General features: G+C 35.9%; 2 protein-coding genes across 17 annotated transcripts in view; both read left to right on the top strand.

Annotated features, from left to right (window-relative positions):
* Window positions 1-2,925, top strand: part of LOC111062378 — a 28,280-nt gene extending 25,355 nt beyond the window's left edge. For 15 of the 16 annotated variants that reach the window (XR_005571531.1, XM_039430108.1, XM_039430099.1 and 12 more), the window contains one exon: window positions 1,764-2,925. Coding sequence is in view for 14 of the 16 variants with exons in the window: in XM_039430108.1 (XP_039286042.1) it covers window positions 1,764-2,375 (612 nt within the window). In the remaining 2 variants the exon portion in view is untranslated. The remainder of the gene's footprint in view (window positions 1-1,763) is intronic. The other variant, XR_005571530.1, reaches the window with a different exon arrangement.
* Window positions 2,926-15,464: 12,539 nt separating this feature from the next.
* Window positions 15,465-27,822, top strand: part of LOC111058651 (Down syndrome cell adhesion molecule-like protein Dscam2) — a 541,982-nt gene continuing 529,624 nt past the window's right edge. The window contains 1 exon segment of the mRNA XM_039430110.1: window positions 15,465-16,396. Coding sequence (XP_039286044.1) covers window positions 16,174-16,396 — 223 coding nt within the window. The 5' untranslated portion in view covers window positions 15,465-16,173.

The raw sequence follows: 27,822 nt of genomic DNA on the forward strand, positions 1-27,822 counted from the left end.
GCGCCACACCAGATTTTTACATTTATTATCAATCAAAAATTTTTCGATGAGAAAACCAATTTTCAACTTTTTCGCTTTAGTGAATTTATCTATATAAATAAAAATCGAGCCACAAATTTTGACGTTCAATAACTTTTTTCTGTGTGCACCGAATTTGATGATTTTTTCTTAGTTGTGTTTGTTAGGTTCGGGAGCAGGTTCATGGCCTATAAAATTAATGATCCGACTCCAGGACTCTTTCCTACGGTCCTTCAAAGTTCACATGTAATCCTTATGGAAAGAGATTTGTGAGCTTGCTACACACAGAAATAAAAATCAGCTGTTATAATCATTCCGTCATCATTGCGTCAGATCTGTTTTCTATTTTCGTTCTATTGATTCACAAAATTCTAATTTTAATAATAATGCCGCGGTGGGAACGACGTCCAAACTTGGATCGTATAGCTCGAAATGCTGTAAATTTAGAATTTGCACGGGAAAATCAGCAGCAAGGAGATATACTATCCAATTTCCCAGCAAGCTGCATTCAACTATATCTGAAAATACAAACTGCTGCACAACCAACTAAGCAAATAGGAAGTCCATATTGAGATATAAATGTAAATACAGATTGTTGGATGGTTTTCATAAAAATATAGTGCGATATCAGATTAAGCTAAGGCTAAGCACACCTGAGGAGGCGCGGCTTGGTGATACAGAGTGTTGATCTTACGGAGATTGCCTTCACACCGTTCCACGCCATGCCCGATTCAGTTTGTGTGAGTTTTTCCATTCCAACCAATAAGCAAGAAGCACCTGGATGCAAAATGCTGCATCGCGCCTCCTCAGGTGTGTCATCATCAGCTAAAGTCCTCATCCAGCTAAAGTTTGTCATGAGATGTATTAACTATTTGGCGGTACGAAGTTCGCCGGGCCAGCTAGTTTCAAATAAGTATTGGATCAAAGATTCAAAATGAAATAAGACAACACTTTGATCAGTTGTCTTCCAGCAGGAGACATTTTTCCAATAACACTGAGATATTTCTCTTTCAGAAGTTGTCTAAACGTGAGATACTATACTAGGTTTATGCATAACAACATCACTCTTCTTATGTTATATTCTAAGAAATATAGTAAATTATCTAATGATTGTATTTCATCATTTTTAAAATTTCTTGATCGCTTTTTCTCCTCCATTACCGTTCAGAAAAAAGCTTTGTGGATCTTAAACGCCGAAAGAGTAGCAATTTAAATTCTGCTTGGTTGTAAACACATAACAAAACTTCACAGAGTATAGCTTCGTTTACATCAAAGTTATTAACAAAATGTTTATTAAGTTATCAATAAAATGTTTATTTATCCGTCCTTATAGATTCTATTAGATTGAACATAACTTATCATACACATGATGAACATATGTGTTTGTCAAGTTCAATCTAATAGAATCTATAAGGATTAAGCTATCACATTCTGTTAATAACTTTGGCGTTTCTGTTAATAGCTTATGGCAAAGCTGATACTTTTGATAGTCAGCCTTTGAATGGTTGCTCAAGATTCAACTTCTATCCAGAATATCAGAGTAACGAATAATATTGAGATCCGAAGTATTCTCTAGACTTTTCAACAAATAATCCCTTGATTACTATAATTATTACTAAACGAATATCAAAATCAAATGCTTTGGATTTTCGTTAAATGATAGTTATTAATACTCATTAGCATTTTTGAATAATTGCAATATCTCAGTGATTTCCATCTCTAAATAATTTTTTGTTTCTCGGCAGGTAATCAACAAAATCGTCGACGAACTCCTCAAGTACTCCCGGGAAGCCATCATCGACGCCAACCTCGACAGGATACCAGTTCCGGACATCTCCAAGTCGTTCGTCGGCCCCGTGGGGACTCAGGGTCACTTCCTTGCCACTAACGGATCTACAGCCTACCTCTCCACCGTTCACCGTACCGGCAACGCTCACATGATCTCCGGTAAAGCCACCGTTACACTGATCCTCAACCTCGGTTTAGAACGGTTAACCGTCGATTACGACCAGTATGAAGCAAAATACATGAACATCGGACCTCGTGGTAAGATGCGGGTAACCGTGGATCAAAACTCTATCTACGCTGTGCTAAGTCTCAAATACAATTTAGTTGACTGTACCCAAGAACTTGTAACTTTGATAATCGACCACTTCGACGGTATTAACGTCCGTATGACCGGTTTGGATCCTTTCAACTGGCTTTTAGATGACGTAGTAACCTGGGTAGCTAGTGATTTTAAAGACAGTATCAAGCTGGCAATTGAACAAGGTTTGCAACAAGCTATCAAGGAGGCGTTGAAAAAGTATAATATCTGCAAGTATTTGCCGCATATACATCATAATAGTGCTATGTAAATATATCATAGAATAAAAAATCGTATAAAAGTTTTCATTTATATTATTATTATGTGATATAAATTTACCGTGTAACGTAATAGTGGTTAGTGAATACGATGTAGATGCGTGATTTAGTGACTGTGACTTCGACGAAAATAAAAGTAGGAACGGAACTAATATTACCGAACAAATATGTAGTCTGGACTCTGTTATCATGTGAGTAGATAATAATGAATATGCGATAGAATAACTGTAGCTTGAATGAAAATAAATGTAGCATTGTAGGAGCATAACTAGATTACCGGAGAATATAATATAGTCTAAACTTTGTAATCAAGTGATAATTTTGAGAATGTGGTAGAATGATACTGTGACTTGAACGGAAGTGAATGTAGCATTGTAGAAAACGAACTTAATTTCCAGAAACATATAGGTCCACAATAATTATTTATAATCGAGTGGAATATATTTCATAAGAATGAACTGAAATCATAGAAAATACACGTAATTCATCGGAGTTGATTGTGACTGATATTGTTTAATATACGATGCCTGCTTTGCTCTCATACTTGCATTCAATTAATCACTTTCAAATCTTCATCTTTTCGACAGCTATTTAGTTAACGAAAAACAATATTATAATACATCGAGAAAATATATTTTTCAATGATTGAATAATACATTTTCATAAACGAGATTGAATATTTTGTTAATCATATTTCTATATTGTTGAAAAACGAAAAGTAAACATTGCAGAGCTGGAAAAAGATAGCGCTATCTGTTTTGTCGAATGATAGACAAGGATAGCAACATAATCAAATACTGCAATTATAACCTGGACCTCACTAAGGAATTGTATTATTTCAAATGAGTTATATAGGCTATAATTACTTGTGAATAAGATTAAGGCTGACCACAGACCTGAAGTTTCACATTCTAGATACGACTGTCAGGCCCGGTTGTACAAAAGCCGGTTAAATTTTAACCATGATTAATTTCACGAGAACTAATTAGAAAAGTTTTTTTTTGAGAAAAAATTCTTCTTTGATTGGTTTTCGTAGAATTAATCATAGTTGAAATTTAACCGGCTTTTGTGCAACCGGTACTCAATTAAATAAATATTCTCTGTTCATCTGTACAGAGGTTTTTCGCCTGCAGAGCTAGGACTGGAATCTTGAAGAATTTCAAATAGGCCTATAACCATCCTTGGTAAATTGAGGATCTGAGTCCAGTAGTTGAGACGTGATGATGCGTCATTCATAAATTTACTCATACGTGTATAAGCCAATTCTTTCCTTCATTATATTTTAGATTATTCTAATATATTTTATTATAAGGACAGTAGTTATGACTAGTCTGAAATGTTTTCTCGATAAAGTTTTTTTAGTTACTTAGAATCTATCGGAACACTTTTTTACTCACTTCTGTTATATGTTGCAAGTAACCTTATCAGAATTTAGGCTAAGAAAATGTAAAAATATCGGGAGCCGAGCTTTGTGCTGGAGTGAAAAAGCATAGAAAATTTGTAACGGAGGATTGAATTTATAGTTTATATTTATTTATTCATTTTCTCAGTCATACAATTATTTTTTCGCCACACTTGGATGTAATGAGCTGGCTTACGTGCGTCATATGAAGGCCGAAAGTGATTGTTTTCCGACCAGGCCGGTAAAACTTTACGGCCCTAGGGCTGTAAAATGACCTTGAATAACAGCTGATCGTATCCGATCTCACAAATCATAGAGAGATAATCTCATAACGACTGTAATAATCTATATAATTATGTATAGTGAATCGCGGTATTATGTCTATAATATATTTTATAAATTATGTTTCATAATTTAATATTTATAAATAGCCTCAACAATATAATGTTGGCTGCATGTCCATTGTCAGAAAGGTACGTATCGCTAGTATTTAAAAGTGAAGAATCGAATTTGAAATCAAAGTACAATAATTGTATCAATATTTAAAAGTAATAATAATTATTAACAATTATTGTTTCTTTTTATTATCGAATTCCACTTCTTAATGCAATACAATCAACAATAATAATAAGAAAATACAGCAGAGTTCTGAAGTTTAAGGTAAGCCTACTGGTGAAACTCATCCTTGACTGAAAATTCCTAGTAATTTTTCCGAAATTCATTATTAAAACTGTTAGATAATATTTTTCTTCAATATTAACCATATAGAGAAAACATTAGGCCCACTCAAGATTGAATCTTCGAATGTTTTCTCTATGATTTAACTATTTTCAGAGCAATATTTTGTTGTGAAAATGCCGGCAAACCGGCTTCAAATTTGCCGCTATACACTATATTATTATAGTAGTAGCCTAGATACGTTACCTGACTTAATTCAGAGTGAAAATTTTATTGTGAGACAGATAATATATTAATTTTAATAATATAAGTCATGAGCCAAAGTCTGTTGTACGCTTTTTAGGAGTGAAGTAAACTTTAGAAGTCTAGTTTATTACATTACAGTATTACGTGTCTGCTAAATCTTATGAGTCAGGCGCCTACGTTCAACAATACGTGATGGACGGGAGCGTTAAAGCGTAATACATCAGTACTCATAATTCGGTGATTAACATGATCAAGGTTCGAATCTCGGTCAATGACATTTTTTTTTGTCGATGAATTTCGACTTTTATTAGCTATTTTTTATATTAGTTACCGTACTTACTTTTTTTTAAATTTCAATCAATTTTTTAGATATATTTTGAGTAATTTGAGACAAAACTGTGAAACATGCAATTATATTATTTTTTTTCATCACATTATTTCAAAATAGTAGTGAAAATTCTATTCATCCATTTATCCATGAGATATTGCACCGGGCGCTTTGCGCTTTGCGCCCGGTGCATATCTCATGGATAAATGGATGAATTATTATTTATCTTGGAAGTATTATTTATAATACTGTATTATAAAGCCAGATTGCACAAAAGTCTGTTAAATATTAGAGATTAAATGTCATGAGAACCAATCAGAATAGACTGTAAATACAAACAATTCGAATGTACATTTGACCTCTCAGAAAAAAGTAGTAGAATCTGCTAGAGGATTCATGTTCTCAACAATCATAACTGCACATTCAACTTCTATTTAAATAATAAAGAATAAAATAATAGAGATTTGTTGTATAAAAAGTATAATGATTGTATAATTTATTTTACGTGAAAAACAAAGAATTAACTGTCAATAATGCTTTTTTTTATAATTTAATATGTATATATGTATCTAGTATAATTGAATAGGTATTTGAATTATCAATAAATGATCATTTCTATAACTTGATATGATTTGCTTTCAAAATTGCCAACTTAACATTATTATTATATATTTTTTTTGGTGTGGCGAAAATTAACGTTCGCAACACGGGCAAAAATGTTTTTCCGGCTCTCAATCTTTTCTAGTCCTCGGCCTACTGCCTCGGACTTGAAAACCGATTTCGAGCCGGAAAAGTCTCATTTTCGGCCCTAGGTGCGAAATATACTATTACAGTTATATGAGGAGGCACAACAGGCTGTACTTTTCTACACTAACAGCATCTAGTTACTATTTTGGACTTTCTGAAGTAAACATGTTTCCTAAAAAAAGACAAATAAACTAAAATAAGTTTTGTTGAATTTTTCTTCTCGTGAGATCAGCTCACGATGACATGCACTCGTTCACTCTCTTCCATCACAGACGTATCGTCAGACGACAAAATTTCAAGCTATTTTTCCAAAGACATATTTATTTTTTTAATGTTCTTCAACGAGTTATCCTAGGGTTGAGACCTAGTGCAATCGAATTTTCATATCATAAACCTACTTTGTTTCAAATTTCGTGAGAATCATTGGAGCCGTTTTCGAGATCCGGTCACATACAGATATATAAACATCTAAACACATAAACAGAAATTGCTCGTTTAATAGTATAGGATAATTTTAATCATAATTTGATTGAAAGATCCTGGAGAATAGTTAAAAGATAGGGCTCCATAAGACTACAAAACTCTCATTGGGCTATGAAATGTACTCCAAGTTGCCAAAGGAAAATACAGATAGATTTCCACTGGCAGTTGAGATGGCCGTCAAAGTGACAATATAATTCCCATAAGTTTTAATTGGACTGTTCCTACTCAGAACGGCCGAGCGAGTATGAATAGTCCCATTAGAGCTTATGGGAATGATATTCTCACTTTACTGGTCACTTTCACTGTACTGATATGTGAGAATCCAGCCTTGTGCTGTAGTTTTCCCTCAGCATTACAATGCAAAGTAGTCTACGGTGTAACTCTTGTATGTATTACTTATTAATAATTAACTTACTACATCTGAAGAAATTCTTATGTACATCAAAAACTGTTGAGATTCCACTGAGAAAACCCTTTTAAGTTGCGTACAGACTTGAGCGTTCACTCTTCATCAGCTGATTATATCTGTATTCTTACAGAAAAAATAAGGTACAGATGAAATTAGCGTAGCATCAGCTGATGAAAAGTGAGATGAGCGTATTTGTGGTGCTCAAGTCAGTAAGCACCTTATGATGATAGCATTAAATATAGCATGAGTTTATGCTATAGTGAGGTCCACGTTATAATGGCAGTGTTTTATTGGCAATGGTATATTGCTATGCTTGTCTATCATTCAACAAAGCGGATAGCGCTATCTCTTTCTCGCTTTGCTCTGTTGCCAGATCGTCTTTCAACAATGCAGAATTAATAATTAATTGACAAAATATTTCATCTTAATTATGAAAATATTGATAAATATGATTTCTTGTTTGATAAAATATAATTGAATATTTTGAATCAGAATGAACCGTTAATATTACATCAATAAACCTGTATCAGCTACCGTCTATAGAAGGCATTGACAAGACACAGGATCGGCAACGGTGTCTCCTTTCTTCTTCCACTACTATTATAACATGAACCTTACTATAGTAGCTTGAAATTATTAATGGATAACAAGATCAACCACAAAACAGGGACCTGTTCTAACCCTCATTAAAGAGTTATTGAATTATTGAAAAATATAATACATTGCTTAAGAAAATATAACTGATTATCATAAACGAGAATGAACAGTTAATATTACATCAATAAACCTGTATCAGCTACCGTCTATAGAAGGCATTGACAAGACACAGGATCGGCGACGTTGTCTCCTATATTTCTTCACTGCCATTATAACGTGGACCTCACTATAGCTTATGTTAATTAGTGTATGATAGTTAAAGCTTAATATCGGGGACCAAGCTTCGCTCTGGAGTACAAAAGCATAAAAATTTATCACGAAAGATGAAATTATAATAACATTCATACAGAAATGTTCTATCTAATCACAGTAAATTGAGATTAATTCCCAGAAGAATGCAAACATTACCCTCACAAAGGCCCAGTTGCACAAAAGCCGGTTAAATTTCCTGTTCAACTTCACGTGAACCAAATCAGAGAAAACCATTTCAAAAAGATGGATCTACTGGAATTAATCAGGATTGAAGATAAACCCGGTTTTTTTGTAACCGGCACTGAGTAGCTGATTGAATGATCACAAAAGTTCAACAGCTGAGTCATAATTTTGACACAGTCCCACACACAAGAACTCGCTCACTCACTTCCATCAGACGACGAAATAATCATTATCAGCTGTTTTCCCAAGGATGAATAATAATGATCCTTTTAAGGTCCTTAGCGAGTTTTTCCAGGGATGAGACCTAGTGCAATCGAATCTTTATATTATAAACCTACTATGTTCTGAATTTCGTGAGAATCGTTAGAGCCGTTTTCGAGATCTGGTGAAATACAAAGATATAAACATCTAAACATCTAAGCATCTAAACATCTGAACATAATAAACATACTAGCCGTCAGGCTCGCTTCGCTCGCCTGCATTTTTCATTTGAGCATGCTTAATTCCATCAGTAAGCCAAAGTACTGAGAAAACGAAGAAAACCTGAGAAAAACGCTGATTTTGGGCGTATCTCTGATGAAATATTAAAGTCACCTCATCAAAAAATTTTTAGACCCTAGCTAAGCCTGTGTACCAGATTTGAACATTTTCTGTCTATCAATTGATGAAAGAACTGAGAAAACTAAAATAAAACCCCGCTAATTGATGGCGTATCTTTGGCGTTATTTCAAATTCCTTCTAACACAACATTATTAGACCCTAGTTGAGTTCCTGTACTAAATTTGAACAATTTCTGTTCATTTGCTCTCGATAAATCTGAGAAAACGCTAAAAACGCTGGAAAAACGCTAATTTTGGGCGTATATTTGACGTTATTGCAAATTCCTTCTAACACAACATTATGACACCCTAGCTGAGCTTCTGTACTAGATTTAAACATTTTTCTGTTCATTTGTTCTCGATAAAGCTGAGAAAACGCTAAAAAACGCTAGAAAAACGTAGATTTGGGCGCATCTTTGGAAATTTTTCCAAATCCGTTCTTAGTGCGCCTCTAAAGGGCCAACTGAACATACCTACCAAATTTGAACGTTTTTGGTCCGGTAGATTTTTAGTTCTGCGAGTGAGTCAGTCAGTCAGTGAGTGAGTGCCATTTCGCTTTTATACATATATAAACAGAAGTTGCTCGTTCAATAGTATAGGATGATAGTTAACGTGATAAGAAAAGATCATTAGTATGAGCTTATGATAGTTTATGCTTCTTTTCCCTATGATAATGGTAAACGATCACATTTCCGCACTAAATTATCTGATTGTACACGTACAAGTACACTTTAGCACTTACTTGTACGTATAAGCTCCCCCTAACTTATCTATGATAGGTTACTTTCAAGTGACTTTACATGTGCCAGTAATACTATTGAAAGGGGAAGCATACACCTACTCAATAGACGTATCTCTCATTTCATCTACATACTTATTCCATCATACCGTTTTATACTAGAGTTTTACTCACCCTCTTGTCATTTGCCCTCTCTGTTCCACACATTCTACTTCCTATCACGCTTTCTTTCCCTCTCAGGCGAAATTCTCCTCTAATTTTCTCTCTCCTTGTCTAATCCTCCCCTCGAGTTTTTGAAAATCACCCATTTTTGAACACCACAGTTCTTCGATAACGATCGTGTTTCCCCCTTTTTTCCTCAGCATTCTTCGTCACTCTTTCTCTCTTTCAGGCGGGATTCTCCACTACTCCACTATATTCTTTCACTTCATCACTCTCTTCCATCTTCTCTCACTTCCTTACTCTCTTCCATCCTCTCTCACTAGCTCACTCTCTTCCATCCTCCCTCACTTCCTCACTCTCTTCCATCCTCTCTCACTTCCTCACTCTCTTTCATCCTCTCTCACTTCCTCACTCTCTTTTATCCTCTCTCACTACCTCACTCTCTTTCATCCTCTCTCACTCCCTCACTTTCTTTCATACTCTTTCACTCCCTCACTCTCTTCCATCTTCTCTCCACTTCCTCACCATCTCTCATCCTCTCTCACTTCCTCTCTCTCTTCCATCCTCTGTCACTTCCTCACTCTCTTTCATCCTCTATCACTTTCTCACTCTCTTTCATCCTCTCTCACTCCCTCACTCTCTTTCATCCTCTCCCACTTCCTCACTCTCTTTCATCCTCTCTTACTTCATTACTCTCTTTCATCCTCTCTCACTCCCTCACTCTTTTTCATCCTCTCTCATTTCCTCACTTTCTTTCATCCACTCTCACTTCATCACTCTCTTTCATCATCACTCACTTCCTCACTCTATTTCATCCTCTCTAACTTCCTCCCTCTCTCACTTAACGTCTCTCTCTCTCTCTCTCTGTTCTTACTTCTCCCTCGAAAATATCACCCTTTTTTTGAATACCACAGCACTTTGATAACGATCGCAGTTACACTTCGACTTGTACTGAAAAGTGATACCGTAAGTGATGAAAAGTTATATGTGTGATAAAGAAAGTAATGGAGTACTTCACACTGTTCATTCCCCTACCCTCGGAAAAGAATGGGTTGAGAGAGAGAGAAAGGAGGAGGAGGGAAGAAGAAGGAGAAGAGAACGGAGAATAAGGATGAGTAGGAGGAGGAGCAGGAGGAAAAAGAGAAAATGAAGAATAAAATGAAGAAAAAAATAAGGAGAAGTAGGAGAAGAAAAAGAAGAAGAAGAAGAAGGAGAAGGTTGGAAATTGGTGCGAGAAGTCAAGTAAGTAGAAGACGAAAAGATAAGGAGAAGGGGGAAGAAGTAGAAGATAAAAAAGAAGAGATGAGAAGGAAAAGGAGATAAAGGAGTACGGTAATGTTAGTGATAAGAATAAAGGTTATAAGAAGGGATATGAATTTGAAAAGTAGTGAAGAAGGGGGGATAAGAAGAGTGAATGAGGATTGGGGTGGAGGAGAGGAAGAAGAAGAAGAAGAAGAAGAAGAACAAGAAGCAGAAGAAGAAGAGGTTGATGAGTGAGAATTTCTCTCAGTTGGAGTGGTGGAGCTTGTTATATGCTTGGAACTCTCATGTGAATGGTAGTGAGTTGTAAAGTGTGCTAAAAATAGAACATGGAATTGTATGAGAGAAGTGTTTGGTGTGGCACAGTCAGAACTCTACCCCGTATCGCTCAGGATTGGATAAGCGACGTGCTCTCAGTTCTGTTGTTGGATGGGTTAATGGTTGATTCTTAAGCTACCACTTCAGCATCCTCAACAAATAACAAATCAAAAGGAAATGATTTTTAATGACAGAATGGCAGAATAAAAATACCAAAAGAGAAGAAAGTAGGACAAGAATTATAGAAAAAGGAAAATCATATTATGATTATATAAGTATGAATAGGATCACCTGTAGTTGAATAAAGTGGACTGATTTTTACTTTCCTTGCCCTAGTAAGGAAAGTATTGCTTTCCGAAAAAAATTAAGGTACCCTATTTTTTAAATTTCTATACGATTCAAGGTCCCGTAAGTCCAAAAAAGTGGTTTCTGGGTATTGGTCTGTATGTATGTGTGTGTGTATGAGTATACTCGTATGTGCGTCTGTGTACACGATATTTCATCTCCCAATTTACGGAATGACTTGAAATATGGAACTTAAGGTCCTTACACTATAAGGATCCGACACGAACAATTTCAATCAAATGCAATTCAAGATGGCGGCTAAAATGGAGAAAATGTTGTAAAAAACAGGGTTTTTTCGCGATTTTCTCGAAAATGGCTCAAACGATTCTGATCAAATTCATACCTAAAATATTCATTAATGAGCTATATCAACTGCCACAAGTCCCATATCTGTAGAAATTTCAGGAGCTCCGCCCCATCTAAGCAAAGCTTGATTTTAGATTTCCAATTATCAGGTCTCAGATATAATTTAAACGAAAAATTTCGAGTGGAGAAGATTGAGCATGAAAATCTCCTTAATTAAAGTACAGTAACATTTTCACCTTAAATTGAAAATAAGCTTGAAATGAGAAAATGTGATTTTTCAATTGCAAACTGTTGGCAACGGTTGATTCTATTAGATCATTCACTATGAAGAGATAGCAGATCTCGTGTGTATCCAGCGTTATTGTCCTGTCACCAGCTGGCTCAGATCTTAGAAAAGTAGACTTGAGATGCGCGGGAACACTAGCGTCAGGTGATCAATTTTCAATAACGGCAAGGAAAGTTGTGTGAGTGCGCCACACCAGATTTTTTACATTTATTATTAATCAAACAACTTCTGTTGTAACGTCACATCACTTTCAAAGTGAATAAGCTTTATAAATATGAAGGAAATAAAAATCTCAGAACCCTTTTTTTTTGAAATATTTCTGAGATTTTTATTTCCTTCATATTTAATTACAAGTAGCCCTATACAGAAAAGAGATATGAATAAGCTTTGTTTTCTGAGCTGACATGTTGTGAAAAAATTTGTGAAAAGAAATTATGTAAATTCTCCGATGATCAGATAAGGGAGATGAGTGATATTGAGAATAGCTTGACCTATTCAAGCTGGAGAAATGTAAGAAAATAGAGGTGAAGAAGAAGAAGAAGGAGGAGAAAAAGAAGAAGAAGAAGGAAATGAAGAAGAAGAAGGGGAAGAAGAAGAAGAATAAGAAGAAGAGGATATATAAGATAGTGATATGAATGAAGGTGATATAGGAAGGGATAGGAATTGGATAAGAAGTGGAGAAGTAGACGAAAGGGAATAAGAATAGAGGTTAGTACTTGAGAAAGGGAAGAGGGAGAAGAAGGAGAAAATGTAAGGGGAAAAGTGACAGAAGAATAATAAGACTCAAAAAGTGCTGAAGTAGTTGGTTGTAGGTTTTGAAGCAGCACATTGCAGTACCAGCATAGTAATAGTAAAAAGGTGGACCAACGACAAATGAATGACTTTTCCCCCTTTTTACAAGTAGTGAGAAGGAGAAGGAGAAGAAGAATAAGAAGAAGAAGAAGAAGAAGAAGAAGAAGAAGAAGAAGAAGAAGAAGAAGAAGAAGAAGAAGAAGAAGAAGAAGAAGAAGAAGAAAAGAAGGAAATGTTGAGAAGGGAACGGAAAGGGGGGAGAGAAGAGGAGAAGACAAAGGAGATGGGAAAGATGGCAGGCTGTTTAGGGTTTCATCCCCATCTGGCGTTTTGTGTAGTGGTGGAAATGAGTGCAAGAAGGGGTTAATGCGCTCCTTATAAAACAATGGCAAAGTTGGCTGGAGACAGCATAAAAATAAGCTGAGAATTTTTTCAATCTTAACCGGGAGTACCTCAGATCTGCCTATACTCAAATTTTCCATTGTAAGTAAAGTAAAATCTATAGTCTATATTGTCTTTAGTGGGGTCCACGTTATAATGGGAGTGAAGAAAGATAGGAGAAAAGCGTTGCGGTAATCTCTGCCTTGTTACTGCCTTCTGTAGAGGATAGCTGAATCCGGTATATATGATGGAATATTAAGTATTCATTCTTGAAGAATCAATTATATTCTATCTGTCAAGAAAATAATATATTTCTCAATGATTTTTCAAAATTCAGATGTGATATTTTGTACATGTTTATACATTGTTGAGAAAATATCTGGCAATCTTGTTGGCTAGAAGAGATAGCGCTATCTGCTTTGTCGAATAATAGATTCTGAACTTATAGACAAGGAAAGCGAGACCAATGTTAATCAAATACTGTCTTTATAACGTGGACCTTATTATAACTAGTAGTTCTGTGAACAGTTGACCTTGCGCTCAGTAAGTTACATTGACCTGTTGTTATGTTTTCTCAAAAATTAATAAATAATTTATCTATTTAAAATGTCTAGAAAAAATCCTGAATAAACATAGAGCTTTCTGTCCTATAGTACCGTGACGTGTCGTCCCGGAATGTGAGTGTGAGCGCTGTTATCAGGTCTGGCTGCAACTGTCTACAACGATGATGGAAAGATACATTTTTAAGACGTTTGATGTTTTTGAACGGGTAGTATTATAGTCAACTGTCTACTAACGTTGATGGAAAGATACATTTTCAAGATTTTCGATGTTTATGAACGGGTAGTATTATAGTCCACTAGACAGATGATTTATGATGAATATTTCTAGAGTCTGATTTTTACATTCCTTGCCCTATTACCATAGGTAAGGAAAGAATTGCTTTCCAAAAAAATTAAGGTACCCTAATTTGTGAATTTCTATCTATACGTTTCAAGGTCCTGTGTGTGTGTGGTGTGTGTGTGGTGTGTGTTGTGTGTGTGTGTGTGTGTGTGTGTGTGTGTGTGTGTGGTGTGTGTGGTGTGTGTGTGTGTGTGTGTGGTGTGTGTGTGTGTGTGTGTGTGTGTGTGTGTGTGTGTTGTGTGTGTGTGTGTGTGTGTGTGTGTGTGTGTTGTGTGGTGTGTGTGTGTGTGTGTGTGTGTGTGTGTGTGTGTGTGTGTGTGTGTGTGTGGTGTGTGGGTGGGTGTGTGGTGTTGTGTGGGTGTGTGTGTGGTGTGTGTGTGTGTGTGTGTGTGTGTGTGTGTGTGTGTGTGTGTGGTGTGTGTGTGTGTGTGTGTGGGTGTGTGGTGTGTGTGTGTGTGTGTGTGTGTGTGTGGTGTGTGTGTGTGTGTGTGTGTGTTGTGTGTGTGTGTGTGTGTGTGGTGGTGTGTGTGTGTGTGTGTGTGTGTGTGTGTGTGTGTGTGGTGTGGTGTGTGTGTGTGTTGTGTGTGTGTGTGGTGTGGTGTGTGTGTGTGTGTGTGTGTGTGTGTATGTGCGTCTGTGTACACGATATCTCATCTCCCAATTAACAGAATGACTTGAAATTTGAAACCTAGGTTTACAATATAAGGATCCGACACGAACAATTTCGATCAAATGAGATTCAAGATGGCGGCTAAATGGCGAAGATGTTGTCAAAAACAGGGTTTTTCGAGATTTTCTCGAAAACGGCTCCAATGATTTTGATTAAATTCATACCTAAGATAGTCATTGATAAGCTCTATCAACTGCCACAAGTCCCATATCTGTAAAAATTTCAGGAGCTCCGCCCCATCTAGGCAAAGTTTGATTTTAGATTCCCAATTATCAGGCTACAGATACAATTTAAACAAAAATTTTTGAGTGGAATAGATTGAGCATAAGAATCTCTACAATTGATGTTCAGTAACATTTTCACCTAAAATTGGAAATAATCTTGAAATTTGAGAAAATGTGATTATTCAATTGCAAACTGTTGGCAACTGTTGATTCTATTAAAATGTAATAATTGATTTAATCATTCACTATGCAGACCTCGTGTGTCTCCAGCGTTATTGTCCTGTCACCAGCTGACTCAGATCTTTGAATAGTAGACTTGAGATTCGCGTGAACACTAGCGTCAGGTGATCAATTTTCATAACAAGGAAAGTTGTGTCAGTGCGGCACACCAGATTTTTACTCTAATATTGGCGTTTAAAGGAGGCTCCTTTTTCATTTTATATTAACCTTGAAATGCAAAATTTCCAAAAACCTTGTATATACGTCGACGCGCAAATAAAAAAGGAAAATACCTGTCAAATTTCATGAAAATCTATTACCGCATTTCGCCGTAAATGCGCAACATATAAACATTTAAACATTAAGAGAAATGCCAAACCGTCGACTTGAATCTTAGACCTCACTTCGCTCAGTCAATTAACAAAATGTTCATTTTACCGTCCTTATAGATTCTATTGGATTGAATATAACTTATCATACACATGATGAGCATTATTTGTTCGTCAAGTCTCGTTCAATCTAATAGAATCTATAATTTAGTGATTAACATTTTGGTGTAAATGAAGCTTTAGTTTTGACTCGATCGGCTTTTGTTTGTTTGTTTGTTTGTACCGCAGTTACAGTCGCAGTTATTGTCCGATTTGCATAAAATTTGGTATATAAGTACTTTGAAACATGGCGCGTCGACATAAATATAATATATATTTATAATATTTTTTGAAATTTTGCATGTTAAGGATAATTCAAAAGTCGAACAAAATTATTGGAAAAACTATAGAATTATTCATCATAATCAGCTGTCGAGTGGATTATCAATTGCATGCAATGACGAATGCAATTAATATCTCAATGTAACTTAGTAAAAAAAATCAGATGTTGTGTGAACTGTTTGTTGCATGCAATGACGCGTGCAATTAATAAACTGAAAAACACCGTTTTTTCTCTCGACCTTTCTCTGCTTTCAACTCGGGCTGACCTGTAGCCAAATTCTATGTTTGACTAATAAGTTCTATTGTTTGTAACTGGTTCAACTCTTTAACCAATAGTTTTCTCTCTTGATATACTCGTATATCTTCAATAATATCACGCAGAATGAAAATATCACATACTCACGGAACCACCCCACTTCATTCTGTCGCTAATCCACCCCTAAGCGCAAGCTCAAACTGCCTCCAACTTGTGCTGTCTCCAGCGACAGAGGAATGCATCAACCGACGCAACAAAGACGCTCCGACGTCAGTTCGCTTCTAGCCGCGCGACAGAATCGGTCAAGTGTCGTTGAGCATCGTTTGCGCTACGATCGTGTGTCTTTTCAGCCGGTAAGCGACAAAATGTCGCCGCGCGACATCGGGCGACTCAAGTCGAGCGACAAGTTACTGTGTGGATGGTTGGCGATTCTCGTCATTTGGATTTCCCAAGTTACAGGTAAAGATTTGGATTTTATAATCTGTTGACGTTGAGGTAGAAGCATGGGTTTGCGATGTAGATTCTGGAGATATGATATTTTATTTCCAACCAAAAATTAACATTTTAGCATAAACTAGAATGAAAGCAGATGAAAGTAGACTACAGGCATGAGATTTCTCCGAAGAACCTATGGGTGCAGCCGAGAAGATCATTTAAGATAATACTAATTGACCGAGCGAAGTGAGGTCTAAGATTCAAGTCGACGGTTTGGCATTTCTTTCAATTTTTAAATGTTTGAATGATCAAATGTTGTAAATTTTCATATGTTGCGCATTTACGGGTGAAACGCGGTAATAGATTTTCATGAAATTTGACAGGTATGTTCCTTTTTTAATTGCGCGTCGACGATATACAAGGTTTTTGGAAATTTTGCTTTATTTCAAGGAAATATGAAAGGAAAAAGGAGCCTCCTCTATACGCCAATATTAGAGTAAAAATCATACTATGGAATTATTCATCAAAATCAGCTGTCTCGTGGACTTAATACTACCCGTTCAAAAACATCGAACATCTTGAAATGTATCTTTCCATCAACGTTAGTAGACAGTTGACTATAATACTACCCGTTTAAAAACATCGAACATCCTGAAAAATTGTATCTTTCCATCAACGTTGTAGACAGTTGCAGCCAGAATGATAACAGCGCTCACACTCACATTCGGGACGACACGTCACGGTACGATATAGGACAGAAAGCTCTATGTTATTTAGGATTTTTTCTAGACATTAAAATTGATAAACTATTTATTAATTTTTGAGAAAACATAACAATAGGCAATGTAACAATGAGCGCGAGGTCTACTGTCACAGAACTACTATAGTATAAAAAGGAAAACGGAGCCTCCTTCATACGCCGATATCAGAGTATAAAATCAGATTATAGGAATTATTCATCATACATCAACTGACAAGTGATTACACAGATGTGTGGAGAAGCCAGTCTATGCTGTATTTCCATAGGGTCTATAGTTTCAATCAGGTACTAGTGGACGAGAATACTGCGTGAGGTCTACTGTTCACAGAACTACTAGTGTAGATCATCTAAGATAAGATCATTTGATACTGATATAAGAAAACAACTTAACGTATTTTCTATGAATAAAAATATATCTCAGAGTAAGTTTAAATGGTACCAGCATGTGAATAGGATGGAGGAACATAGGCTACCAAAATTGGTGCTCAACTACGAGCCAGTATAAGCAAGAGAGAAAGAGGCCGACCAAGGAAGAGACAGACAGATGTGAGGTTTGGAACAGGCAGAGATGCCGAAACCCTGAAAGGTAGAAGAAGAAGAAGAAGAAGAAGAAGAAGAAGAAGAAGAAGAAGAAGAAGACGAAGAAGAAGAAGAGAAGAAGAAAGGACGAAGTAGAAGAAGAAGATGAAGAAGAAGAAGAAGAAGAAGAAGAAGAAGAAGAAGAGAAGAAGAAGAAGAGAAGAAGAGAAGAAGAAGAAGAGAAGAAGAAGAAGAAGTAGAAGAAGAAGAAGAAGAAGAAGAAAAGGACGAAGTAGAAGAAGAAGATGAAGAAGAAGAAGAAGAAGAGAAGAAGAAGAAGAGAAGAAGAAGAAGAAGAAGAAGAAGAAGAAGTAGAAGAAGAAGAAGAAGAAGAAGAAGAAGAAGAAGAAGAAGAAGAAGAAGAAGAAGAAGAAGAAGAAGAAGAAGAAGCATAAACTATCAACTGAATTTGATAGTTGAAAAAACATTGACTTTACAATCATGTAAAGATTCGGATTCTAGAGTTTGTCTACGTGGAGTAAGAAGCATGAGTTTGTAACGTTGTTTCTGGAGAAATTCATATCATTTTCTTAATAATTACAAGTAAAGATTTGGAATCTAGAGTTTCTTTACGTCAGGTAGAAGCTTGTGACGTTATTCCTGGAGATATAATATTATTTCATTTCCTTTAAGTTACAGGTAAAGATTTGGAATTTCAAGTTTATTTACGTTGAGGTAAAAGCATGAGTTTAATGCGTGGTTTCTGGATATATTAATTTCATTTCCCAAGTTACAGGTCTATATTCTAGACCTGTAGATTCAGATCCAAAGATTGAGATTCTAGAGTTTGTTCAAGTCAGAGTAAAAGGATGAGCTTGTGACGTTGTTTCTGGAGATAGTACATTTCCTTAATATTGCAGGTGAAGATTTGGATTTTAGAGTTTGTTTACGTCAAGATGAGTTTGTAACGTTGTTCCTGAAGACATTAATTTCATTGCCTACAAGTAGAGATTCGGAATTTCAAGCTCGGATCAAGTTTCGTTTGTATTTCGTTAGGATAGGAGCATGAGTTCGAGACGTTGTTTCTGAAGATAGTTCATTTCATTTCATTTTCTCATTAATTTATAGGTGACGATTCGGATTCTACAATTTCTTAACGTCAGTGTAGAATCATGAATTTGTGACGTTGTTTACGGACTTTCTAATGTTATCTAAATTTGGGATAGAAATAGTAAGAGGTATCCGTAGTTACAACGGGAATCTTCGCCTCTTCATCTCCACGCCTTTGCCAAATAGTTCATAGAATATCATTCACAATCAATGATTAGGGGAGAATCAACAGGGTTACCACAGATCTTCAGGGTACCAAACAACCTTCAGAATATGTTCCGTAAGCAAAAGAAAGCAATCAGGGTTATTGAGGGAGCCGAATCTAGGGGTTTCATGTAGGCAATTTCGAAAAACTCAAATTATTAACAATTCCAGCCCTTTATTTTTTGGATATTGCATCTTTTGTTTACAGTAATAAGCAGAAATTCATGGAGGATAACATTTCACACAGATACCCCACAAGACATAACAAGTTTACCCTCCAGTACCCCACTCATAGACTTTCGCTCTTGGAGGGGGGACCACATTATGCTGGGCTCAGAATTTTCAACTGTTCGACGACGAACTTAAGAGTGTTGACAGTCATGGTAATTTTATACAGCTCTCAAAGATATACTGACTGAATGCTGCCCGTATTCATAAGAGAATGTTATGAGATCTTCTCATTGAAATCCTAAGCTGCGTACACATATTCGTGCTTCCAACCCGCACCGAGCACGCTCCTCCCTCGTACCGCTCTGCTGGAGTGACGTTCGGTTGCGGAGCAGAGCGAGAGTCTGTACGCACCTATAGAGATCAGAAGTTTTCCAGACGATTTTGTAAAATGAAAAACTTCCCCTCAATGGAGGGAAACCATATACTTGATATTTGACATGTCGTACCGTTTGAGCTGTGCTCATCTAGGCGGTTTTATACGATGAAATACAATAGCAAAACAATCGTGTTCTCTCCAGAAATTAACTACTGCACCAAAATTCTTATTCTTAATTCTGAAAATTCATTATTCAATCAGGAACTGATATTCAATTATTATTAAACGAAAATCTCATTTGAATGATATAAATCACCCCGAAGACTTCTGCTACTGCAGATATTGACAACAGGGTAAACAGCTGGATGGAAATTCGATGAGCGCTACTATACAAAAATTATTTGTCACCCCGGGAATCGAACCCAGTACCTCCTAATTGCCGTTGAGAAGTGCTTACCCTTGGATTTAGAAAGAGTTATAGATTTAGAAAGATTATTTGCACCATTGTATTTTTTTCTTTAGGGCTAGTTTTGAATGTAAATAAAAATATATAAAAAGGGTGCTCAGATTTATATTTCCCCATATTTTTGTAGAATGAAAGATTCGATTACATATCTGAGTTGGGATTCCATATCATCAACACGGACCAACAATAATTAAAATTAAGATCTGTGAAATCAATATGGTCTGTAAAATCAGATATGGGCCTCCTGGGATAACTTTACAGCTATCCAATGTAGAGGGCGGTGGACGAGGAAAAGTGACAACCTTCCTATAATTAGAACTTCCTTTTAAACTAATGTATAAAACAGGAAAAATGACAATTGGACAAGGACACACTATACAAGAGACGATAGATAGATATGTCTCCATCATACACTTTACAGATCTAATTATAGTGGCCACTCTCTCACTCAAAGTTTGAATCATAAGTGCCCGGTTGCACAACAGCCGGTTAAATTTTATCCGTGATTAATTCCACGAGAACCAATCTGAAGCTGAGAACAATCTGAACGAGAAGCTGTCTCTTCGAAGACGCCTTCTCTAATTGGTTCCCGTGGTTAATCACTGAATCTCTGATTGGTTAATCACTGTCAAAATTCAACCGGCACTAAGTATTCGTTCTTCCACTTCATCCACAAGGAGAGAACGTGGTGTATATCAGAGAACAGAAGATGAAAACATATTTTAAATATATACACTACATAAAACATATTTTATATAAGAAACACTGATATAAGACAGGGTTTATTGGTTGCTCCTCTACATGAAAGAATTATTTAAAAAAGACGCAACTGGTGCATTCATTTGGATAGAATGCCACCTGGAAGAATTCCCGTTGTTGTGAAAAACTATAGACCTACAGGAAAAAGAGATGTAGGGAGACCAAGAAAGAGATGGGTACCGGAACAGGTTCATTAATAAGCCCTGAAGTGATGATGAGATGATGATGACATTCACAATGTGCAATGCACATGGTAAATGGGAATCGAAGATATTGCGAGCGTCCGTGAACGCCTCTAAGAAATGGATGTTCGAACATTCAACAATGACAAATTGATTCTACAAATTTATAGTTATGTAAGACAGAATAGAATCAGCTTACTTTAATCCATGGCTGTAGAGATGATGCTTGACACTTTCCAACAAGAGTGTTTAAAATGGATTACAAAAATCCGAAAGCGCCCCACGTGAGTATTAGTTTTTAACAACTATTATTCAAATAATTAAACTGTAGTTTCGTTATAATAGTTCAAAAACGAATTATTAACTTGCAGTTCGTCTGGATAGCGAAATCGATGAGTAAAAATTTAAACATGAATCGATGAATGCTGAGATAAGTAGAATTTCATCTCGCATGCTTTAGGATCAATAATTTTCAGACTATTATTTGTTCAACTTTCTGAAGACGACAATAGAATTTCAGTGGTTCACATTGTACCCTAGAAAAGTATACAATGATCACTTTGAAATTTCAAGAGTTACATTAGTTCGAAATGACTCTTCAATAGTACTTTCAAGAAACTAATAATTATTTCATGTCTTAGATCAATCTTAATCTATGCCAAATTAGATTGTAGTTCCAAATATAATTGTATCTTCAAGAAATCTATAACAATAGTTTTAAGAAACGAACAATTCCATCTCACAGATCAATATTCTCATTTGTGCCAAATTAGATAGCAGTTCAATAGTAGTTTCAAGAAATCTATATTAATAGTTTCAAGAATTGAACAATTCCATCTCTCAGATCAATTCTAATTTGAGCAACTTTCCGACGAATAAACGGCAGTCTTTGCTTTTTGCAAGCGACTTGGCGCGTCCGTAATTGAGACGACACCGTGACGCTAAGTTCAACTTCAGAACTTGAACTTACTCAACTTAGCTGGCCAACTTTGTTGGGGGACTTTGAATTGTTCATAAGTCTTGAGCTCGTCGAGTTTGTTCGTCTCAAGCGTCAGTCAATCCATCAAATTCTCATCTCTCATCTTCTGCCGTTTAGAGTGAGGCTCATGTCAGTTTTCAGCTTTGTTTGAACGGGGAGCATTGATGAAAGAAAGGGGAGAACTTATTTCTCTATCAGCATTAATTGCATTTATTTCTGTGTCAGCATTGGTTGAATGGGGTACATTAATGGGGAGCATTTATTCCTGTGTCAGCATTTGTTGAATGGGGAGCATTTATCTCTCTATCAGGATTGGTTGAATGGGGTACATTAATGGGGAGCATTTATTCCTGTGTCAGCATTTGTTGATGGGGAGCATTTATCTTTCTATCAGGATTGGTTGAATGGGGTGTATTAATGGGGAGCATTTATTCCTGTGTCAGCATTTGTTTAATGGGGAGCATTTATTTCTGAGTCAGCATTGGTTGAATGGGGAACATTCATTTCTGAGTCAGCATTGATTGAATGGGGTACATTGATGTGGAGTATTTATTCCTGTGTCAGCATTTGTTGAATGAGGAGCATTTATTTCTCTATCAGCATTGGTTGAATGGGGTACATTAATGGGGAGCATTTATTTCTCTATCAGCATTGGTTGAATGGGGTACATTAATGGGGAGCATTTATTCCTGTGTCAGCATTTGTTGAATGGGGAGCATTTATTTCTCTATCAGCATTGGTTGAATGGGGTACATTAATGGGGAGCATTTATTTCTCTATCAGCATTGGTTGAATGGGGTACATTAATGGGGAGCATTTATTCCTGTGTCAGCATTTGTTGAATGGGGAGCATTTATTTCTCTATCAGCATTGGTCGAATGGGGAGCAATGATAGGAAAATGGGGAGGATTTATTCCTCTGTCAGTATTGGCTCAATGGGAAGCATTGATATCATTCTTAGGGAATACTCACATTCTAAAGTGAGACTCTCGCTGTACCATGGAACAATAAATAGTTAGGATGATTTCTGATGCTACCTCTGGTACAGATGACTTATTCCCTTGAATTTTCCATTGAAAACTTCTATAGACTTATTTCAACTTATACTTCTCTCACCGTGTCTCATTCCTACAGAGATAAATACAGAATTCTATTTTCAAAGCCTACCTCTCTCACCGTATTTCTCCCTTCAAGTTTGACTCCTGAAGCCTGATGCAATAATATCTATCAACTTATTCCTGATGGTAGTTCATTCTTTGAAAACTTTTGAATACTATAGACTGAATTTTTTTCTATGATTGCATTCTGTATTCATTTCTTATGCTTTTTTTCCATACTTGTTTCTTACTTGAATTTTATCTCAGATACTTCTTTCTTTGATCTATCATCTTATTTTCGCTAAGAGTTCACATCTCGTTGAATGTAATATAATCATACTCCTGTTGTTAGCTTTCTTTTACTTTCTTTAGTTAAGTTCTTCAACTTTGTAATTTTTTTCTTAATAATGACGATTATCTCAACATATTGTATGTTTCATAACGATAAACGATGATTTGATTGTATTCTATTTGAATCATATTGAAAACCTCTGTAGACTGATATCATAGAGAAACAATAGCATAAGTAGATATCTCATGGTAAAAGGCGTTTATGTCGCAACTTTTACTTTTATCTCAAGTCGATAGTCCACGTAGTTCTTTCTTGTGAAGCTTTATGACGCTGATAGTCTCTCATATTGTGCCGTTCATACACTCTTACCCGGTCAAAACAGTAAAGATCAACAATAATCGACAGTAATCGGCTTGAGATTACAGTAAAAGTTGCGACATAAACGCTCTATACCATGGGATATCTACTTACGCTATTGTTTCTCTATGCTGATATCTTCTGAATCTTCTCATTGACGAAATCAATCGAATCATATATTCATGTTTCTGAATTATACTTCCATGTTTGTGAACCTATTATTATGATTTTCAACTAAAATTTATTGTATCATGGTCTAGTTCAATTAAATGCTGCACAAAATGAAACCGTAGATTGCTTCCTGTGAAAGGTCTCGTCTAACAATGTTATACAAAATCAGAGAGATAGTAGCTTCTGTGAAAGTTTCCATCTAACAAAACTTTACACAAAATCAGAGAGATTGTAATTTCTGTGGAAGGTTCCGTCTAACAAGACGTTACACAAAATCAAGGAGATTTTAACTTCTGTGAAAGGTTCCGTCTAACAAAACGTGACACAAAATCAGAGAGATTGTAACTTTCTGTGAAAGCCTCCATCTAACAAAACGTTACATGAAATCAGAAAGATAGTAACTTTCTGTGAAAGGTCCCGTCTAACAAATCGTTATACAAAATCCAAGAGATAGTAATTTTATATGAAAGGATCTATCTAACAACACGTAACACAAGTTCAGAATAGTGGCAGCCCAGTGTGAAAGGTCCCATCTAACCGCACGCTAAACTAAAGCACAGAGAGATTGTTACTTCTTATGAAAGGCTCTGTCTAACAAAACGTTACACAGAATCAGAGAGATAGTAACTTTCTGTGAAAGGCTCCATCTAACAAAACGTTACACAAAATCAAGGAGATTTTAACTTCTGTGAAAGGTTCCGTCTAACAAAACGTGACACAAAATCAGAGAGATTGTAACTTTCTGTGAAAGCCTCCATCTAACAAAACGTTACATGAAATCAGAAAGATAGTAACTTTCTGTGAAAGGTCCCGTCTAACAAATCGTTATACAAAATCCAAGAGATAGTAATTTTATATGAAAGGATCTATCTAACAACACGTAACACAAGTTCAGAATAGTGGCAGCCCAGTGTGAAAGGTCCCATCTAACCGCACGCTAAACTAAAGCACAGCATTGGGCAACCGTCCAATAACAGTTTCAACAATGATAATGCGCTCCGTTAATTATGGCCCCCTTTCCAAGATAGCTCCAGTGCCTCACTAAAAGTTACGAATTTTATCAGACCAACGGGGGGCAAGAAATGATAATTTGTAAGGGATGATTTAAATTACCTTCCACTGTGATGGGTGGAGGCGGAGAGGTTTAAGTAGGGGGCTGAAAGGGATGCTCTTTATTGGAATGATTCTATTATATTCGCCGCTGAAAGGTTACATTTTATTGGATTCGGGAGCAAGATGCTTGAGGAGACGGGGGGATTGAGACAGTGAGTGTGTGAGAGAGAGAGAGTGAGAGAGAGAAGATAGTGTGTGAAAGAGAGAAGATAGTGTGTGTGAGAGAGAGCGAGAGAGATGAGATAGTGTGAGAGAGAGAGAGTGTGAGAGATGAGATAGTGTGAGAGAGTGATCTGATAGTGTATGAGAGAGAGAGAAAGAGAGAGAGAGTGAGAGAGAGAGAAGATAGTGTGTGAGAGAGAGAGATAAGATGGTGTGAGAGAGACAGTGAGAAGATGAGATAGTGAGAGATTGATTGATTGATTGAGTACTTTATTTATGTACATTTCAATATATACTGGCTTATACACTTAGATACAACAAATATATTATATAGCTCACAATACAACAAAATTAAAGATGAATTTACATAATATAGACTAAGAAAATAATTATTGAACTGTATATGATATGAAAAAGCGATTTGTAATATAATAACTCTAGATAATTTTATTGTTATGCATCTACATAAATTGGCGGAGCTTTGGACATATCAATGTCCATTCTTCGGAAAGAATATTAGAAATATCCTTCCCACTAACTCTCTACCAAAACGTTAATTTCATTGATTAAACTAAGGATTTATTTACAAATGGAAATATTGTGAAAGTTTTAATTGATATGAATATTTAAGAGAAAAAAACAGAAAAATAATAAAGTAAAATAATTATATAGGTAGATAAGATCAAATTATTGATTAATAAAATGGAGTAGGCTGAAAGTAGATCAGGGTAATCGACTTTCAGTAATATACAGCAGTATGCAGTGGACAATTAAAATAACATGAGTTTATATGATATATATAAGTAGATCAGGGTAATCGACTTTCAGTAATATACAGCAGTATGCAGTGGACAATTAAAATAACATGAGTTTATATGATATATATTATATATATATATATATATATATATATATATATATATTATATATATACAATTCATTCTATAATAGTATAAGTATGAATAAGAGAAAGAGAGAGAGTGAGAGAGAGAGAAGATAGTGTGTGATAAGATGGTGTGAGAGAGAGGAGAGAGTGAGAAGATGAGATAGTGAGATTGATTGATTGATTGATTGAGTACTTTATTTATGTAGATTACAATATATACTGGCTTATACACTTATATACAATAGCTTACAATACAGCAAAATTATAGATGAATTTACATAATATAGACTAGGAAAATAACTATTGAACTGTATATGATATGAAAAAGCAATTTGTAATATAATAACTATAGATAATAATCATATTGTTATGATCATAATTATTATTGAGAGACGGAGGAACTTGAAGAGGCAAATAGTGAAAGGTTGCCAGAAAAATTATGACTCAGAGGTAATGATTGGGGAAAGACCTATGTGAGGAGAATGATACGTGAATCAAAAGGTAGAATCAAGAGGGAATGCAGGTAACAGAAAGAGATGAAGACGGAGACGGAAAAGAAGAGGAAGAAGAAGGAGAAGAAGAGGAAAAAGAAGAAGAAGAAGAAGAAGAAGAAGAAGAAGAAGAAGAAGAAGAAGAAGAAGAAGAAGAAGATGAAGAAGAAGAATGAAGGGGTAGGAATAGGGAGAGAAGAAGGGTTTCGTGGTAAGGAAGTTCTTCAGAAACAATTTGCGGCTTGGAAATAAGCCAGGAACAGATCACCCTTTGGCGGTGGCCCTAGAATTTTTTGCGCCCTCATCCCTTATCATTTACACCCCAATTCTCACATCTTCCCTCTCCCAATCCCTCCTTTCCACCCATATTCTCTATTCACATTCACTCTCCCGACACTGATCATGGAAGAAATATACTGATTTTCATTTTGTTTTCCTACAATCTAATCTTACATCAAGTAACATTTATCAGCTTCTCTATCTATGCAGAACTCTATCACTTTAATTGAATAGAAAATAATAGTTATGTCCTTAAATTGAATGAAAAATACTAAGAAATTGTCAAAAACCACAGATTTATCGAACGCAATCGAACGTCACTCGAGAAGATCGATTGATGATCGACCGGGGAGCAAGAGTGGAACGCGAGAAGAGCTAACATCTCCCGTAACGTTCATGATCGGTGCTAGTGCAGAGCGTGGGCGGAGCGATTGCGGGGTGATGGCGGAACGAGGGCGGAGCGTGCGCGGAGCGGGTTGGAGGCGCGTATATCTGTAAGCACCTTTAGAAAGACCGGTTTCGGTTGTTATACCATTATCAATCTCTGATAAACAATCTCTTGTTTATTGACTCACTCTGGAGATTGACAATGGTGTAACAACCGAAACCGGTCTTTCTAAGTATCTATAAATCTGTGGTTTTTGAAAATCTCTTGGTGTTTTCATTCAATGTGGAAAATTATTACAACAACATCAACTTCTCAACTACACAAAAAGTGATAGTTATGTCTCTGTTGATTACAATATTCGGTTTTGACTCATCTTTTCACCTTCCTTTTTCAGGTTTGTTTCCTTATCTAGAGTGAGGTCCACTCTATGATGACAATATTTGATTGAAATTGGTGCTGCTATCCTTGTCTATCATTCGCCGAAGCAGATAGCACTTTCTGTTTCTAGCTCCCAGAAGTTGTCATATTGTTCTTCAACAATGAAGAAATAATATAATTAATCAACAGAATGTTCATCCTCAATTATGAATATTCATTCAAAATGCAAATTTTTATTTATTTAATTTTATCTTTTCACAATGCGAATGACACTAATGCAATAACATTATAGAAGATGTAATAATAAGGT

This window comes from Nilaparvata lugens, chromosome 6 (assembly GCF_014356525.2).
Source record: "Nilaparvata lugens isolate BPH chromosome 6, ASM1435652v1, whole genome shotgun sequence".
In the NCBI taxonomy this organism is placed as follows: Eukaryota; Metazoa; Arthropoda; class Insecta; order Hemiptera; family Delphacidae; genus Nilaparvata; species Nilaparvata lugens.